This window comes from Tachypleus tridentatus, chromosome 1 (genome assembly GCF_004210375.1).
Source record: "Tachypleus tridentatus isolate NWPU-2018 chromosome 1, ASM421037v1, whole genome shotgun sequence".
In the NCBI taxonomy this organism is placed as follows: Eukaryota; Metazoa; Arthropoda; class Merostomata; order Xiphosura; family Limulidae; genus Tachypleus; species Tachypleus tridentatus.
In genome coordinates this window covers 94,593,416-94,611,043 of record NC_134825.1, presented here as the reverse complement: position 1 = coordinate 94,611,043, position 17,628 = coordinate 94,593,416, and the positions used below count along the sequence as shown (strand labels likewise).

The window sequence follows — 17,628 nt, the reverse complement described above, 5'->3', positions numbered from 1 at the left end:
AAATGGGCCAGTCATTGTTGAAAATCAACAAGAACAGGGTGAGAACTAAAACTAAGTGATTCCAAGGCTAGTATAGTAGAAAGCTAAGAGAATTGGTGTAAGCAGTTCAATTTGTGTACTGCATAACATACAACTCAGCCATAAACACATAAATTAGAGAGAGGATCCTGTGAGAAATCACCAAGCCAAACAAACCATGGCAGATTCCACAGATCACTACATTTTGAAACACTGGTATAAACATGATTAGAGGAATGGTTCAAAAGACGTTCAAAGAAAAGTCACAGATAGGAATGGTATTAAGCTATAACTGGAAAAGCTAATTAATGGTAACACCAATGTCATCCAATGGCACACCCAACTCAGTCAGCTGCACCTGGATACAAAAGCCAAAGGGAAGAATGGCAGATCATCTATTCTGAAAGATCAGCCCACTGAGGAAGAAATACACAATCTCAGATGAGATACTGTTGTAAGGATTGAAGTTTAATGAAATACTATAAAGAAAGTTGCAAACATCAGAGGTGAAAAGGAGGTTCGTAGGACTCAGTGTACAAAGTCTGGATTGAAAAATAGATGAAAGCCTCTGTGCAGAGCCAAAATGGTTTTGGAGAAGGAAAAGGTAAAATGGTTTTGCATGATCTACTTCAACAAGTAATTGAGAGCAGTCTAAAGCTACCACTTAATAAATTGATTAAGAATAAGCTTGAGTGCCATCAGTGTAAAGGGACAATTATACTCACAGAGACAATCAGCCAGAAAATAAAGAGGCAATTTTTATGACCAAGGTTTGATGGCCAAGATGGCAGGAGGAGAAACAAAAGTGCGAGATGAATGAGAAAAGCTCTTGCCAAGAATATCAGAAATGCTTTGAACATCATTAACTTCCTAGCTACTAGAGAGCAAGATGGAAAGGAGATAAAAAGTATATCTTCTGTGGACCTTCCATAAAGAATTTGGAACTGGTGCTAGCTGGGAACTTAATTCAAGATTCCTTTTGGTTTTGATGTCTAGCTTGCCATGCTTAAGCATAAGCCCAATGGTAAGTGATACAGTTCAAAAGGTCCTAGGTCCATTTTTGAGCCATCTGTGCCTCCTGGCAAGACACCACACCACAGACAAGAATATTGTACAAAATATGTTGAAGCCTTAGGAAGAGACTGAGAAGCTGTGTGGACAATGTAGTTAACCATTGCTAAAATACAGTCTACTATTGATGGCAGACAGATGACTGCAGTATCAAGTTGTGAGAGAGTGGTAAAACAGAGCCAGTTGGCTTGTTCCAACATCTACCAATGCACAATCTCCCTCAAAACAAAAGGAAAATGGTCAGTGACTATGTATGTAAAAATAAGTATAACAATCAGTACTGAAAAGAGAAAGGATGTAATTTAATAGCATCTACTCTATGGAACGACTCCTCTCATCAATATCAGCACCACCCCAAATGGGACTGTGTCCATTAACGTCTCCCAGGATTATAAAGAGCTACGTTAACTGGTCAATGAGAGCATAAATGTCTGACTGATCATAAGTCTTTCCAGGAAAAAGGTAGAAAGAAGAAACAGTGGTAATATGACCCAAGGAAACACAGATGGCTACAGCTTCCAATGGTGTATAAAGTGTATAATGCTGGATGACCAGTAGTGTCATCACTCCATGCACTCATCCATCACACAACTTCTCATTCCAGTGCAAAGAAAACTGCCGAAAGGTGACTGAATCAGCAGGTTTCAGGAATGTTTCCTGCAGAGAAAGACATAGTATGACAGGAATCAATCAAGGTCTTTATGCAATCAATATTAGAATAAAAACTTTGACAGTTCCACTGTATCAAAGTGGACATTTTTATTTAGGTGGAGGAGAACTGGATAGAGAACCCTTCAATTTATGACCATGTCATTTTGATTCATTAAAAAGAGGTCTGTCAGCATTCTTGGATCCTGCCCTGGATCAAATGAGCAGGTCTCTTGTTGCTAAACATAGATTACAGCAATTTAGAATATAAACAAATAATAATTCTGCATGACAGGGTCAAAGGAAGTAGACCCAGGCAGACACTGAAAGGAATGGTGAGGACAGAGACAGAAGTAGGAGTTGACTTGTCCACTCACCTACCCGCTGAAGACAAAGACTCTTCATATGGTTTAAGAATGGCTCTGTTGGAGGCATGGAAAAATCTGTCTGCACTCCCACTGAATATCATGCAGCAATTTGTCTGAGATTGAGATGAGTGCAATAACTTCCAAACCTCAAGGTAAGAAAAGTTAACAGTTTTAAAACAATGTACTTCTTTCCTCTCCTCTCACTTAAGGAAATGTTGTTAGTAGAGGGGTGGGAACCACTGCAATTAACACAGTGAGGGTCTGGTTCGCACACACAGACATCATGGTCTTTGCCACCACAATGAGCAAATGCCACAGCACCATGACAAGATGCCTTTGAGAATGACCAAACCAATGACACTGGAAAGATTTCAGACTGTTGGGAATACGTGGCCATACCGTACAGTTTAGATATCCTGCCTTGACAGCAGCAGGTGGATGTGGCAACTCCTTGAGAATCTCCTCCCTGGCTGGAAAACCAGTGAGGCTCTCCAATTCAAGGATGTTCTTCAAATTTCTCTTAACAATACTTCTCATGAAAAATCCAAATTAGCATTGGCAGTAATCACAATGAGTATATCCCAATTGGCCTTTGAATTCAGTAGGAGTCCACTGTGTTTTGGAGTAGATGTTTTCATCAAGATGTCACCAGATCATAGCTTTCTGGCTGACTTTGGACAGTCAGCAAGCTCCCTTGATCTTTCCTGAATAAAAATAGGTGACATTTACCATAAAGGTTTGTCAGATAAGGAATGAAAAATTAGAAAACAAGTTACAGAATCAAAAGAAATTGAAGATCAGTGATCAGAGTCATCAAGGCATGGTCACTGACAAAAAGGCTGTGTTTTTAATTTTTTTTTGGATAGGAGGATCCATAATAATAACAGAAACATTCAGTTCCCACTGATCCCACCCACTATGGAGTCCTAGAAGGGGACATACTACAATGCTGAACAAAGACACCACAGCAATGCCAGAGTTTTGTGAGCATTATATCCAAAAACCACCTTCAGACAATGTCCACAAAATTTAATGACAATGTCCAATACTTGTACTTGGTTGACCCTTGCCAAATGGAATCAGCTGATTGACTCTTGGAGGTTGGGAGCAAACCCAAGGTTTTCCATCTACAGGAATTCAAGAGCAAAGTGGTGTGTTGGGGTTGGACCCTTCAACCACTAGGATCCTCTCCTCCTCTATATGGGTTGCCACATACAGCAAACATGCAAATGGATGTTCAAAATCCAGAGGAGGTAAACTGGATGATACCATCACCACTTACAGCCATCCATACCAAAGGAAACTGACTCTAAATAAAATATATAGGTTATCTCCTTTGATACAGTGGCTCTTGTACATGGTGATATGTAAGTGCACTAGCATAAACAACTCATTTTTATGTACTTATTCCTACAGCAACAAGATAAAATCAAGCTTCTACAAAAATTAAAGTAAGACTATTTAAACAGGTTCAGTCAGGTTTATTGAACAAACAAATCTCAATGTGGAATTACAAATATAAGAACATTTAGACAACTGATTAAACTGATAAAAATATTTATAAGTTATCTATTAGATGAAAGTCAATATATAATATCAATAATTCTTAGTACAGTAGTTTCCAAACTGTGCACTGCAGCAAACTCACAGAAGTGTTGCAGGATATTTCAAATTTTGGAAAAAAACGGTGATATCAACATCTGTCAGACATTGCACAAACTACTAGCTCGAGGTAGTTGACAGTTTTAACATTAGATCATGCTACATTCCTTTTGATGATGTTCTCAAACACTTGATATATGTTTTTTGTTTTCTTGTACATTTGGCTATGCCAGTAACTTCTTAAGCTTTCTTGTTTCTTAGATTTTGTATATAAATACTTGTCAAATATCCATGGTCTGTCAGTAATCGAAATAACTGAAGGGTGATGTGATCAAGTGTCTTGCAAGGTCCAGCGAAGTTCAGTAAATTATTTTGTTCATTTTAAGTCCTTGTGCATAAAATTGAAAAGATTTGTGAACATTAATAGTAAGTGTGGGGGTGAAGAAATGGGAGTATCAGAAATATGACGATAGTTATCCACATTTTGGTGGTACTTTGGAAGATGTAAATCATGAAGAGTGTACACAGAGTGTATTATGTCTTAAGTTTTTGGCTCCAGAGTGCATGCTTCCAAATAAACTAAAACACAACTTAGAGACCAATCATCCTAACATGGCTAGTAAATCCCATGATTATTTCACCAGAAAGTTAAAAGAATTGGAAGAACAAAAAGATACATTTTTTGAAACAAGCATTTGTTAGCATCCTACAAGGCATTAATAGAGTTGCAAAATGTAAAAAGCCTCACACTATTGCAGAAGAACTGAATTTACCAGTTGCAGTGGATATGGTGAACATTATAGCTGGTGAATCTGCAGGAAGACTGCTTTCAAAGGTGCCTTTATCCAACAATACTCTCAGGCTTAAGAATCCAACACATGGCCAAAGACCTCAATGATCAGCTAATTGAAAAAATGAAAGGGAAGGAATTTGGGTTACAGCTAGGCGAGGTGATGGAGAGTAACAATGATGCTCTTTTGATTTGCTACACACAGTTCATGGATGGTGACAAAATTGCAGAAGACCTTCTCTTTATAACAGTATCACTGTAGGTACAAAGGCTCAAGACATGTTTGAGATCCTTGACAATTTTGTGTGTGAAAACAACTTAGACTGGACTAAGTGTGTTGGCATCTCTACTGAGAGTGGTTGTTCTATGTCTGGCTGTTATGAAGGATCATAGGCACTCATAGGAAGCAAAGCTCTTGATTCACTGTAGACCCACTATATAATCCACAGGGAAGCCCTTGCATCAAAGCACCTGAGTCCTCCCCATTGAACCTAGTCCTGGAAAGTGTGTTGAAAATGGTGAACTCTATAAAAACTCATCCACAGAAGGAGAGTTTTTAAAAAACTGTGTAAGGATATGGGATCTGAGCACACATCTTTGTTGTATTATTGTAGTTTGTGATGGCTTTCCTGTGTGTTTGAATTGCGATAGGAACTCTACTCTTATCCTGGAGAAGAAAGAAATGGATGTGCTAAAAACTTCTTGGATACTGATTTTTGTCAAAATAAGCATACCTTTGCAATCTCTTCGAAAAACTGAATTTGTGTAATCTCTCTCTGCAGGGAAGCAGCACACATTCTGAAACTTGCAGAGAAGGTTTCAGCATTCAGAAAAAAAGTTACTACTATGGAAAAGACAAACGAATGAAGATGGTGGCAAAGTCTGTTTCCTTCTGTTGCAGCAATGTGTTACATCCTATCAAATTGATTTGACCTACAACTTAAAATATGTTTTTGGCAAGCACCTAACACAGCTCAGTGACTAGTTTGAAAATTACTTTCCAGAAGATATGGAGAAGTTTGCATGGATCCAAGACCCATTGCAAGGTTAAGGCCCCATCTGAATTTACCTCTACAGAAGAAGAAAATCTTATTGATTTGTCTTGTGACAAGACTTTAAAAACAAAATTTGGCAGTATGGAACTAACTGAGTTTTGAATATCAGTAAAAGATGAATATCCACTACAAAGTAGTAAAGCTCAGCGAATCCTAATTCCACTGCGATGTCATATCTCTGTGAAGTTGCGTATTCAGTGGTTGTAGTGATAAAAACCAAGTACCGTGAAAATCAATGTGGAACATAAAATGATGGTGTAGGTGTCTAATATGATTCCAATGTTTGAGAAGCTGTGCAGTGCCCAACAGGTGCACATAAGTAGTTGTGGTAATTTAAAAATGAAATAAAAATACTGTTTTTACTTTCAATTTACGTGTAATATTCTTTCGAACAGCTACTAAGTTGTTACAACATAAATACTTAAGTTATTAGGACATCAATACTTATTAAGTATTAAGTTGTTTGGCCCTAACTACTTAATAAACGGAACAATTATTTTTTATTTTTTCCTATGGGTGCTGCCAAAAAATTGCTGAGACACTAATAGCACTCTGAACAGAGAAAGTTTGGGTTACACTGTCTTAGCATATGAACAATATCAAAAGAAAGAAATCTCTAGAGAAAATAGTACTATTACAAACATCTAAAATGTTAATGTAAAACAAGGAATAAGTAAAACCACAAAAAACAAATTATACCTATATAAATTCAACAAGACACAAATGTTACACAAAAATCATCATAACATTTATTACAATTCAAAATAATCTAACAAAAACTAGTACACTTATGCATATCACCATATTAAAAATATAAATCTCTGAATATTTGAATCACATATGATATTCTCTTAGAAAAAATATCTCGTAGAATACCAAATCAATGCAACAAATTATCATTAACAAATCTAACACTTATTATGTTGTTTGATCATTCAGTACCTGGCCAGTGTCTGTAACAACCAGACAATGAAGCGCTCCAACAGCTATGTGAGTTATCTTCTTCCCTCTTAATCCTTCAACTAACTGTGGTCGTCGCACATGGGCATCAGATCCATGCCCTAATCGGAAATAGTCTCCTTTACCCCTGTATAGAAAATTTGTTTTTAATTACCTTTTACAACTAACTGTGGTCATCACACATGGGCATCAGATCCATGCCCTAATCAAAAATAGTCTCCTTTACCCATGTATGGAAAGTTGCTTTTAATTATCTTTTACTTACAAACTATTAAATCCTCTGGTGGTGAAAAGTTCTGATTATAATGTTTGATTTATCATCTAGCTAGAATTTTGTATGTACTTATTTGTTTTCCTGACAGATTCCTGTCATAATACCACAATCAAGTCTTGCTTCTGCATTATGATATGAACTTTTCAAACCATCAATTACCTTTTTTACACATATATAGCTTCAAGTCACTGCACAGAATCTTTCTAGCAATTATCATTAATTTTGACAATCTATCACAATCAATCAGAACAAGCTTCCCTCTTATAAATATATACCATGTCCAAACTTGTCCACTCTTGGTCAGTGCTATTGAGAACTGGGCACCACACTCAATCTGGCACACACCAAGTCCATTCAGTCTTTCTATGTTATGAGGTACATTACAGCCCTCACTACCTCCTCTACCTAGCTTTCCAAAATCTCCATCTCCCCAGCTGTACACAAGACCATCATCAGTTAATGCAAGAGTTTGAGCATCTCGACTACCACATGCCACCTGAATCACTCGTTGTCCACTAAGAGCCAGCACCTGATTGATGAATAAAAAAAAAAAAAAGACAAATAGTTTATGCTCTTTCTCAAACTATGAATAAAACATTCAGTCAGTAATTTCCCCTATTGATCATAGTTTATATACAATGACAAACAAAAATAACCATTACCTTAAAAACTGTCCTGCTGTCCTTCAGCACAACATATCAGTCAAGATGTGTTTTTTGCATGTACAGCACTCAAGTATCACTATTATACTGAAACAGTTTTTAAAATGGTTTCATTTGAAATAGTACAAAGAAGGTTATTTTCTTATAACAAGTAAAACAGCTTCAGACAAATAATTTGAGGATTAAAGAATAATTGGATTTATGATACGGTTTATAGATTTTAATGTCTTGTTTATTTAACAGTTGCATGCACACACAGCAAGATAAGTAAATAATACATAATACATTTTTAAATATTCAGTCCTTTAAGTGGTGTGAACACTCTTTCACTTTTGATGACATTTAAATTAAAAGGTTCAACATTTAATTTTATCACTCATGCTAGGGAAACAAATATGGATGGTATTAAAATTGTATGTTGATCGAGGATCTGTCTTATTTTCTGGTACCTCCTCCTAAACTACTGAAACAATTTTGGCCACACTTTATATGTGATCTTAAAGCACCATGACCAATACATAAAGGTATAACACAAAAATTGCTCCATGAAAGTACAGTATTTTCTACTATGCTTCCTGTATGTTTGTAAGATTGTGCAAATTTTCAGTAACTGTTAAAATCTTTAGTACACAAAAAAAAATCAAAAGTTTTACTAGAAGCTTCTGCTTCAAGTAATTTTCACATTCAGATTAAAAATACTTTTCTTCAACATAAAATTCTCACACTTTATTTGCATAATTTCTAAAACTTCCAAAATAAATTTCCAATGTGTTTCTCACTAAAACTTTACATTTTATCTGCTCTAACTCAACACACAGTCACTTTGGCCAGCCTCTATGAATGAATATGAAATACATCTAAATTACTCTTATTTTCTTTCTAGAACAACTTGAAATTATAACATGAGACTGTCTGTTTATCCTAAATAGCATAAAACTCATAACAGTATACAACTGTTTCTGTGCGTTTCAACTGCGTTTATCTAATAATTCCACCATAGAAACTGTAAATCACTTGATGAACACGCAACTCAAGTGACCCCTTCAAATTATGTAATGCATATGCTACCAGCATTTTGCTTGCAAGTGTACCTCATGAAAATTTTCTTTATTTTATCTAATCTAACCTTACTTAACCTCAAAGGTTTCAAATGTTTACATTTTAATTACTTTTACAATAATAATAACACACATGAAAAACAAGAAATTACCATTCACCAGTTCTTGTTTTTTTTTTTGAATGTCCAAAAAATTTAATCTACTTTCCTATAATAATGGTACTATTACACTATTTTTTATTTAATTAAATACTGCACTAAAGAAAAGAGAATAATAACTAAAAGCAGACAATATTCTGTAAGTATCATAATTCTTCTGGCTTTCTAACCATGTGAAAAAGCTGTTAAAAAGTCAGTTAAGCTTACTGATGTATTACCCTATGGGAATAAAATTCGAACTGGAAACAAACTAGACAATTTTCTTCAGAAAAAATAATGTAATATAACACATCATTTGATGGATTAAAACTTTAGCTTTCTATTGATCATAAATAATATGATATCAAACATCAGAGAGAGCTATTGGCAATTTGTCAAAAAGAGGATGTGACAGCTGCACATGACAACCTTGGTCTGATTTTCTATTTTATGACTCTGCAATCAAACAAGATAGAAGGCTATAAAAATTTCCCTTTTCCTGAATAATAACAAATTTATATTAAACTCCATAATTCTTGGAAAGGTGATAAATAAATTAGTGAAGTGGGAATGCCTAGAGAACAAATGTCACAATTCTCTTATTAGGAAAAATTGTATGTTTTTTAAAAATACTGCTTTATTAAACTAAGGACTTAAAATTATATATTTAAACTTAGATTATTTGCTATCTTTAAATGCAAAGCTTATTCATATAACATGATAAAAAAGTTTTTAATTAGATTTTGAATGCAAATCAGTTAAACCTTGTGATGTGCAGGAAAAGATGCCCATATGAAAAAGAGTTAAACATTTGCACATAGATTAAAATATGCAAGACAATGCAAATTAGACTATACTGGTGAAAAAAGGAATGGAACTTTCTAAACCAGTAAAAACTGGCTTTCAATGAAAATATATGAAGATAACCTGTATTAAAAACAAAGCACATATTACATTTTTAAATAGAATAAATTGTGAAACTTTAAGAAAACTTAATGATTACGAAGTTATAATTCAAATTATGCACCCATAATGAAAAGTAAGTGAGGGTGGGTTGACATTTTGCTTTCATTAAAAATAAAACATATAAAATATAGAAAGTTGCACATCTATATAATTTTTAGTGTGTATTTACCACTGCAAAAAACTAGGAATATATGATTAATTTCCAAAATGCTAACCTGAAGTCATTATCAATATAAAATTTAATGTTATAAGGCACGGAAGTGTGTGTGTAAAACATTATCTACAATTGTTGTTTGTTAAGTACAATGGTACACAATACATAACATACACTCAGTGGTCACTTTATCAGGTACACCTGCTCTTTAAAGCAAGCAGCCAAAAAGTGAATCATGTGGCTGCAACTCAATATATAAAAGCATGCACACATGGCCAAGAAGTTCAGTTGTTGTTCAACCAAACACCAGAATGGAGATGTGTTACCTATGCAACTTTGACTGTGGAATGATTCTTGGTGCCAGATGTGGTGGTTCCAGCATCTCAGAAATTGCTGATCTCCTGGGATTTTCACACACTACAGCTTTTAGAGTTTATAGAGAATGGTGCAAAAAATAAATATCATCCATAGAAGTTCTGTGAGCAAAAACACCCTGTTAATGAGAGAGGTCCAGAGGAGAAATGCCAGACTTGTTCAGGCTAAGAAAAAGGCCACATAATAATCAAATAAATAGTTTTTTCAACAGTGGTGCTCAAAAGAGCATCTATGAATGTACAACACATCAAACATTGAAGTGGATGGGCTACATCTGCAGAAGATCACACTGGGTTCTACTCCTGCTAGCTAAGAACAGAAAAATGAGGCTACAGTGAACATGAATTAACAAAACTGGATGACTAAAGATGAGAAACGCAATGCCTGGTCTAACAAATTTTGAATTCGGCTGCAACAAGCAAATGACAGGATCAGAATTTGGCATAAACAGTATGAATCCATGGATCCATCCTGCCTTGAGTCAACAGTATAGGCTGATGGTGGCATAATGGTGTGGGAAGTGTTTACTTGGCATACATTAGCCCCTTAATACCAACTGAGTATTACTTGAATGCCACAGAGTACCTGAGCATTGTTGCTGACTATGTACATCCCTTCATGGCCACAGTCTACTTGTTTTCCAATGGTTACTTCCAGCAGGATAATGTGCTATGCAACAAAGTATGAATCATCTTAAGCTGGTTCTATGAACATAACAGTGACTTCAGCGTATGTACTCCAATAGCCTGCACAGTCCCCAGATCTAAATCCTACAGAGCACCTTTGGGGTGAGGTGGAATGGAAGGTTTCCAGCATGAATATGTGGCTGACAAATCTGCAGGAATTGCATGATGCCAGAGTCAGCATGGACCAAAATCCCTAAGAAATGTTGCCAGGACCTTGTCGAATCCATGTCACAAAGAATTCAAGGTGTTGTGTAGGCAAAAGGGGCTCTACCTTGTACTAGATAGGTGTTCCTAATAAAGTGACCACTAAACGTAGATTATATTCTGTTTGGAATAATTTGTTCATGTCACACAGTAACTTCAGGTATAATCTTATGAAAACAAGTCTTGAAATTTCTAAAAATTGATAAAAAAAATTAGGAAATAAAGAAATTCTTGGGAGTTTCACATGTCCTAAGTTTTTTGACAATATCATTTCAGGGTTGTAGTATTGGACTTGTTTTATTGGGTTTATATCAGATTAGATGGATAATTGTTTTGGTTTGTTTTGAAATTTGAGCAAACCTACACAAGGGCTATCTGCACTAGCCATCCATAATTTAGCAGTGTAAGACAAGAGGGAAGGCAGCTAGTCATCACCATCCACTGCCAACTCTCAGGCTACTCTTTTATCAATGAATAGTAAGATTGACCGTCATTTACAATGCACTCACAGCTGAAAGGGTGACTATGTTTGGTGTAACTAGGATTCAAACTCCCAACCCCCAGATTACGAATCGAGTGTCTTAACCACCTAGTCATGGGTAGGTAATATTTGTTGACCTATTTTAGTCAACCATGTCCAGATTCTAAGAAATATTCTCTGTTGACCAGATGACCTTGAAACATGTTAGTAATTATTTTCTTGATCGTGATGATACATCATCTGTGTATTGTTGTTCAGTATACTCTGTATATCCTAGCTTATATGCAATGTAGACTTATACAGTAAATGAAATATAAATGTATAAATTATATCATGTTAATCGACATCAACACATTCAGGAATGGAGGATAGTGAAAACACCTTAAGGTATGTACGTTATCTGGAAAAGAAAAGTAAACAGTCACTAGTCACTGTGAATGAGGTGGATTAAAGTGTGTGGGAGTAGTTATTGCTAAAAAAAAATATACATCATTATGCTCAGCTATGATACTCTGAGGATGAGACACCCCTTAATAAACTCAACCTTTCCCTCTCTCACTGTCTTCTGGGTTAAACAAAGTTAAGGAACAGGAGAAAGAAAACTCCAAAATATAATCTGATTCTTTGCCAGCCTTTGCTTATTACACCAATGCAGGAATATCTGCTTGGACAAGAGAATGAAAAATGCTCTGCAAAACCTCACACATTTATATATACTCAACATGTAGACAGACTAACAACTATAGCCATGCAGCAATGGGGAAGCAATAACAGGGGTAAGGTGAAAGATCCTTTTGGAAGTCTAGTTAGAAAGGAAAACTGCAACAGCCAGCTACTTTCGAAATGCTGAGATTGACCTCACCATCAGAAATATATTCTTCCAACAGGTATTCCAGGTCTAAGTATATCTGCTTATATAGCTGTACAACTGATAGACCTCAGAGATTTATGTATCATCTACTCCCTCAAAGGGGCTAAAAGACTGGTAAATAACAAGACTTCATAAAAGTGTCATGTCCATACATATTAAGTCTAAACAACCTCAACACAGATCTCAACCACTCACGAAAATCAATATGACTGCCCTGAAAAACCTAACCGACAAATTGGAACTAGAACAACCTCTAGATACAGTATGAGATGCCATTCGAGAAGATACTGTTGATATAAATAAAATCTTGTAGAAATTTAAGGAACACTATTTACAACATACCCTTTGAAATCCTCAGTTATGTAAAATGTAAACACCAGGACAACATATACAGCACTCATAGAACCTAAATAACCAACCTCAGAGATTTATGTATCATCTACTTCCTCAAAGGGGCTAAAAGTTTGGCAAATAACTGACTTCACAGAAGCATCATGTCCATCCATATTAAGTCTAAACAACCTCAACACAGATCTCAACCACTCATGAAAATCAACATGACTGCCCTGAAAAACCTAACCGACAAATTGGAACTAGAACAACCTCTAGATACAGTGTGAGCTGCCATTTGAGAAGATACTGTTCATATAAATAAAATCTTGGAGAAATTTAAGGGACACTATTTACAACATACCCTTTAAAATCCTCAGTGATGTAAAATGTAAACACCAGGACAACATATACAGCACTCATAGAACCTAAATATCCAACTAGAAGTCACCAGCAAAGAAGTCCAGATACCATCAGGAAGCTTAAGAACTGCTTGTGTGGAAACAATACTGATGAACCACAGTCAAGATGCTGATAAGCATGACGTGGATGCTTTTCATAAAGGGCTTCAACCCATATATGGTCTCAAATCCAGTAGTATGGCACCTGTCCTCCCAACATATAATAACCAACTTTTTCACAGATGGATTCAACTTTCTCTGCCATTAAGTAGAGCATTTCAACAGCCTTCTGAGACACCAATCTACAGAGCATAACATCATAAGCATACTTACACAGCATTCTGTTCTGGATGAGTTTGCCATTGAGCCCTTTCAGGTTAAAGTAACCAAGGTTTCAAGCAACTTTTGCAAGTCCCACAGTATTCTACAGAAAGTATACAAGAATGGGAAGCTTGCATGGCTAGAAAGCTAAATAAACTCTCAAGTGGCATCTGGAATCTCTGTACTGTAGCCTAAAAGTACAAAGATGCATTCATATTCCACTTACTTAAGCAGAGAGAGGAAACAATTCTGACAGTAATAATAATTATGAGGTCTCATTTTCTCCATAAAAGGCATAATTCTTACATGGTATTTTCAACAAGAATGTTTACCACCTTGTTGACATGGTGTACCCAGAATACTAGTGCAGCTTTCAGCTAACTGGAGAATAGTCAACATGGTATTTGCAGTATATCTATTTAAAAAAAACACAAAACAAACAGAACACGTACCTGTACATTGTGATTGTAACCTGACCAGGGCTTTTGATACAGTAAACTCAGGAGGCTTAAGGAAATTACTACCCATATTTAAATATACAAAAAATATTTTATCAGGCTCATCTGCTCGTTTCATGATAGTATCATAGCTAAATTCATGTACAGTGGAAAAATTATCAGATGCTTTTCTTGTCACCAGCAGTATTAAACAGGGTTATGTAATGGCTGCAAAGAGAGCTACTATTTGCTGATGACTGTGTTCTCATAGCAAATACCTGTGGAAACATTCAGCTAAATAGTAATTGCTTTGCTTAAGCTTTAAAATGCTTTGGCCTTGCAATAATCTTGAGAAAAAAAATTATGTACCAAAAAGCACCCAGCCATCCATACAATGATCCCATAATTACAACTGACAATATGCCCAATTAACCAATTCACAATTTCTGCTAACTAGAGAATACCCTCTCCAACAATACTATCATCAATGATAAAATCATCCAGTTGTATACCCAGAATAGGTTTAGAATTCAGTAAGCTCACATTTTAGATTTGGAAGGAAAATTATAATCCCTTAACTCAAAGTTTAGAAGTCTAAACACAATTACCCTCTGACAAAACCAAAAAAACAACACTTGTTTAAAACGTATAGGTTTCAAGTTTCATTTGCAAAGCTCCTAAAACTTACAAGGTGAATATCAAAAGTTTTAAGTGAAATGTTTACATTCTTTTCTGTTCCTTAACAATGTTATTAACCACAACACTTCAGTGGGCATCCCTAGTCAATATATTACTATACAGAGGGCAGAGAAACTTAAGTCCGTGGCAGAACATGGTGGTGCTTGCATATTACATAATCCCTTATGAATCTGAACAGGCAATGTTGGATTACATTAAAAAAAAAAACCTTTCAAGTATGCATCTTAAAGCAAATAACACAAGTAAAATGCAAAACTAAAACGTAAATACAATGCAACTGTCTATCTAACACATTTTTAGGTGAGAAATAATACTAAAGTGGTAGAGACAAAAAGCAGCAACAATGCTGAAAGTAGTTTGACTAGTTCTTTTAAAATTGATATGAAGAATTATATAATCAACACATAAGAGAATATACTTCAAAAAGCACTCTTTCTATTGGGTATAAACATCTATCTTAAGTAAATTTATTGAGAAATCACAGCTCTACATGTAGAAAAGGGGCATACCATCTGTCAAGAGTTCAGAGAAGTTTGTTTCTCCTTTTTTTCTAAACCTGCCCTAAGGTATTTGAAAGAAGACTGTGTATACATAGCAACAGACCTAGATTCTTTCTATATATATACAAAAGGTTAGTTCAAGTTAAAAACTTTTCAAACAAGGATGGCCAACCCAGAGGTATGAAAGATATACCTCAAAATGTGGGAAAACACTATCTTCGGTGGGCTCATATGAAGAAATCAATGTCAGGAAACAGTTTTCACAATTGAGGCTAACAGAATAAGATACTTAGAGGACAAGAGCACAAAAAACAAAGTCATCACCTCAGTGAGTCCCTTCAACAAAGACTACAAATGCAACATCTGTAACAGTGTTTGCAAGTCAAGAATTGGTCTTTTATCCTACATGAGAAAACATTAATCAAAACTGGTCCACTGATTTTTATTATCTTAATTACTTTGCTTACCTTTGATAAAAACTCATTCAACAAAGAGACAAGAGAATACACACATACATCCCTATAAATAAGTTTATGTGCAAGTCGAAATTTTGGTGTAAATAAATAAAAAGTTACAATACACCACCTGCCTTATATTGTTAACAATCATAGCTCACTATTATTATTAGACATACTGTTGTGTAATAATGTACCTATTAAAATATCATAAGACTTTATGCTTTCAATATTAAGAATAACTAAATTTAATTCTTATCTTTCTAAGACTGCAATTAAATTTGCCTATAGAAGTAAAATAAGTTATCTACCTGACGGGGCTTCAATTGAGTCATGTTGTCTCCATGTCCAAGTCGGCCATACTCTCCTAAGCCCCAGGTATACAAATCTCCACTTGACGTTATGGCTGCACTGTGAGAACTACCACAAGCAACATCTCTGATCCTCTTTGACTTCAAAGTTTCAATGAGTTTTGGTCGATCTTGAGTCCTTTACAAAAAAATTACTTCTTAATGCTAATCATTTAAAAAACATTTTAGCATAAAATGGTTTACTGGGATAATCTCTAAGCTTTAGTATTATGCTATAACATGGATATTTTTTAAGAAAAGATCCTAAAATTGTTTAAGTTTCATTTTATATTTAGAATTTGCCTGAACCACATACACATTTAAAAACTGAAATTTTTAAAATTTTAATTACAATCAATAGATCATAATATTGACTTTACCTTAAATTATTATTTCCTATAAAGATCACCAAGAATAATAATCCAAACAGTATTCCCTTTTGTTGTTCAACACTAATCTAACAATAGGCTATCTAAGATCTGGTCACCATATATACTGAAACTCAAATTTTATGTTATAAGCTCTCAGACTTGCTGCTTAGTCATCAGAGGGAGGGTTTCTCCTCTAAAATGTTTTACTTGTATAGAGATCAAACACTTATGGTTAAAGGTATTTTTCACAAAATATACACAAAGATTTATTTTGTGATAGCAATTTTCCCACAATGCTGGGTTTCATGTATGCCTCAACACAAAGACAAGTTCTCCTCTAACATCTAAACCAAATGAATATAAGAAGAATAAAATAGTCAACAGTAACTTCAAGTAAATCATTCCATTTGTGTAGGCTTACTGGTTATAGTCTTGCAACAGCATGTTGAACACCTTTAGGGGCATCAAATCAACAGGTTTGAGAACCACTGTTCTTATAAATCATTTTTAATACAACATTACTCACACTCTATTTCCATGTCCAAGTTTTCCATCATCCCCTTCTCCCCAGGAGAAAACCTTTCCATCCACAGTTAAAGCTAAAGCATGTCTACCACCTACAAAAAACAGAGATAAATAATACACAATAAATTTTAAATATTTAATATCTAAAAATAATATATTAGATATAATGCTAACTATTAGATTCATGTAAAAGCTAAATCACTAACAATTTTTTCTATTCATTACAATTTAAGTGTCAAACATTAGTGAGATATTAGAAACTAACAGGCCTAAAAATTGTTATGAAAATGTTTTCAGCATTTAAACTCTTTTGTAGAGTTTTTTTGTCTTTCAACATCAAGCCTAAATGGCAAGTTCTGGTATTTAACTAAAAACTACTTGGACAGGACAGTGACTTGTTGGAAACAAAAGATACATCTGAAATATATCTTTCTGTTGCCATGAATAAATTAAAGAGGAATGTGGAAGAAAAAAAACAACATCTGCATATAACTTCGAGTCAAGAAAAAAATGACACATTACCAATTATTAACTGTTTTACAGACTTTGTTTTCTATAACATTAATAAATAAATTCATCATTCCATTAATAAAATTTACATAAATAAAACATCAGTTACCTACTTAGAAAAAAACAACAGAAATTACAAACTTTTACCTTTTAATGTTTTGTTACAAAAGGTATCTAATATCTATTACACAGTTGCACCGTATATTCCACAAACTGATAAAGGTTAACATTTATTTTTCTTCAGATAAATTTTTATAAATAGGAACACTTTTTCAATAACACAATAAAAATATAATATATTTTAACAAATATAAAAAACAATCAAGTAGTTAACTTTAAACACATATGA

At 34.6% G+C, this 17,628-nt stretch overlaps 1 protein-coding gene across 11 annotated transcripts in view; it reads right to left on the bottom strand.

Annotated features, from left to right (window-relative positions):
- HERC2 (E3 ubiquitin-protein ligase HERC2) overlaps positions 1-17,628 on the bottom strand; it is a 310,355-nt gene that overhangs the window by 82,025 nt on the left and 210,702 nt on the right. For all 11 annotated transcript variants that reach the window (XR_013030890.1, XM_076512164.1, XM_076512152.1 and 8 more), the window contains 4 exons: positions 16,771-16,861; positions 15,835-16,012; positions 7,062-7,315; positions 6,495-6,639 (listed from right to left, as the gene is read on the bottom strand). Coding sequence is in view for 10 of the 11 variants with exons in the window: in XM_076512164.1 (XP_076368279.1) it covers positions 6,495-6,639; positions 7,062-7,315; positions 15,835-16,012; positions 16,771-16,861 (668 nt within the window). In the remaining variant the exon portion in view is untranslated. The remainder of the gene's footprint in view (positions 1-6,494; positions 6,640-7,061; positions 7,316-15,834; positions 16,013-16,770; positions 16,862-17,628) is intronic.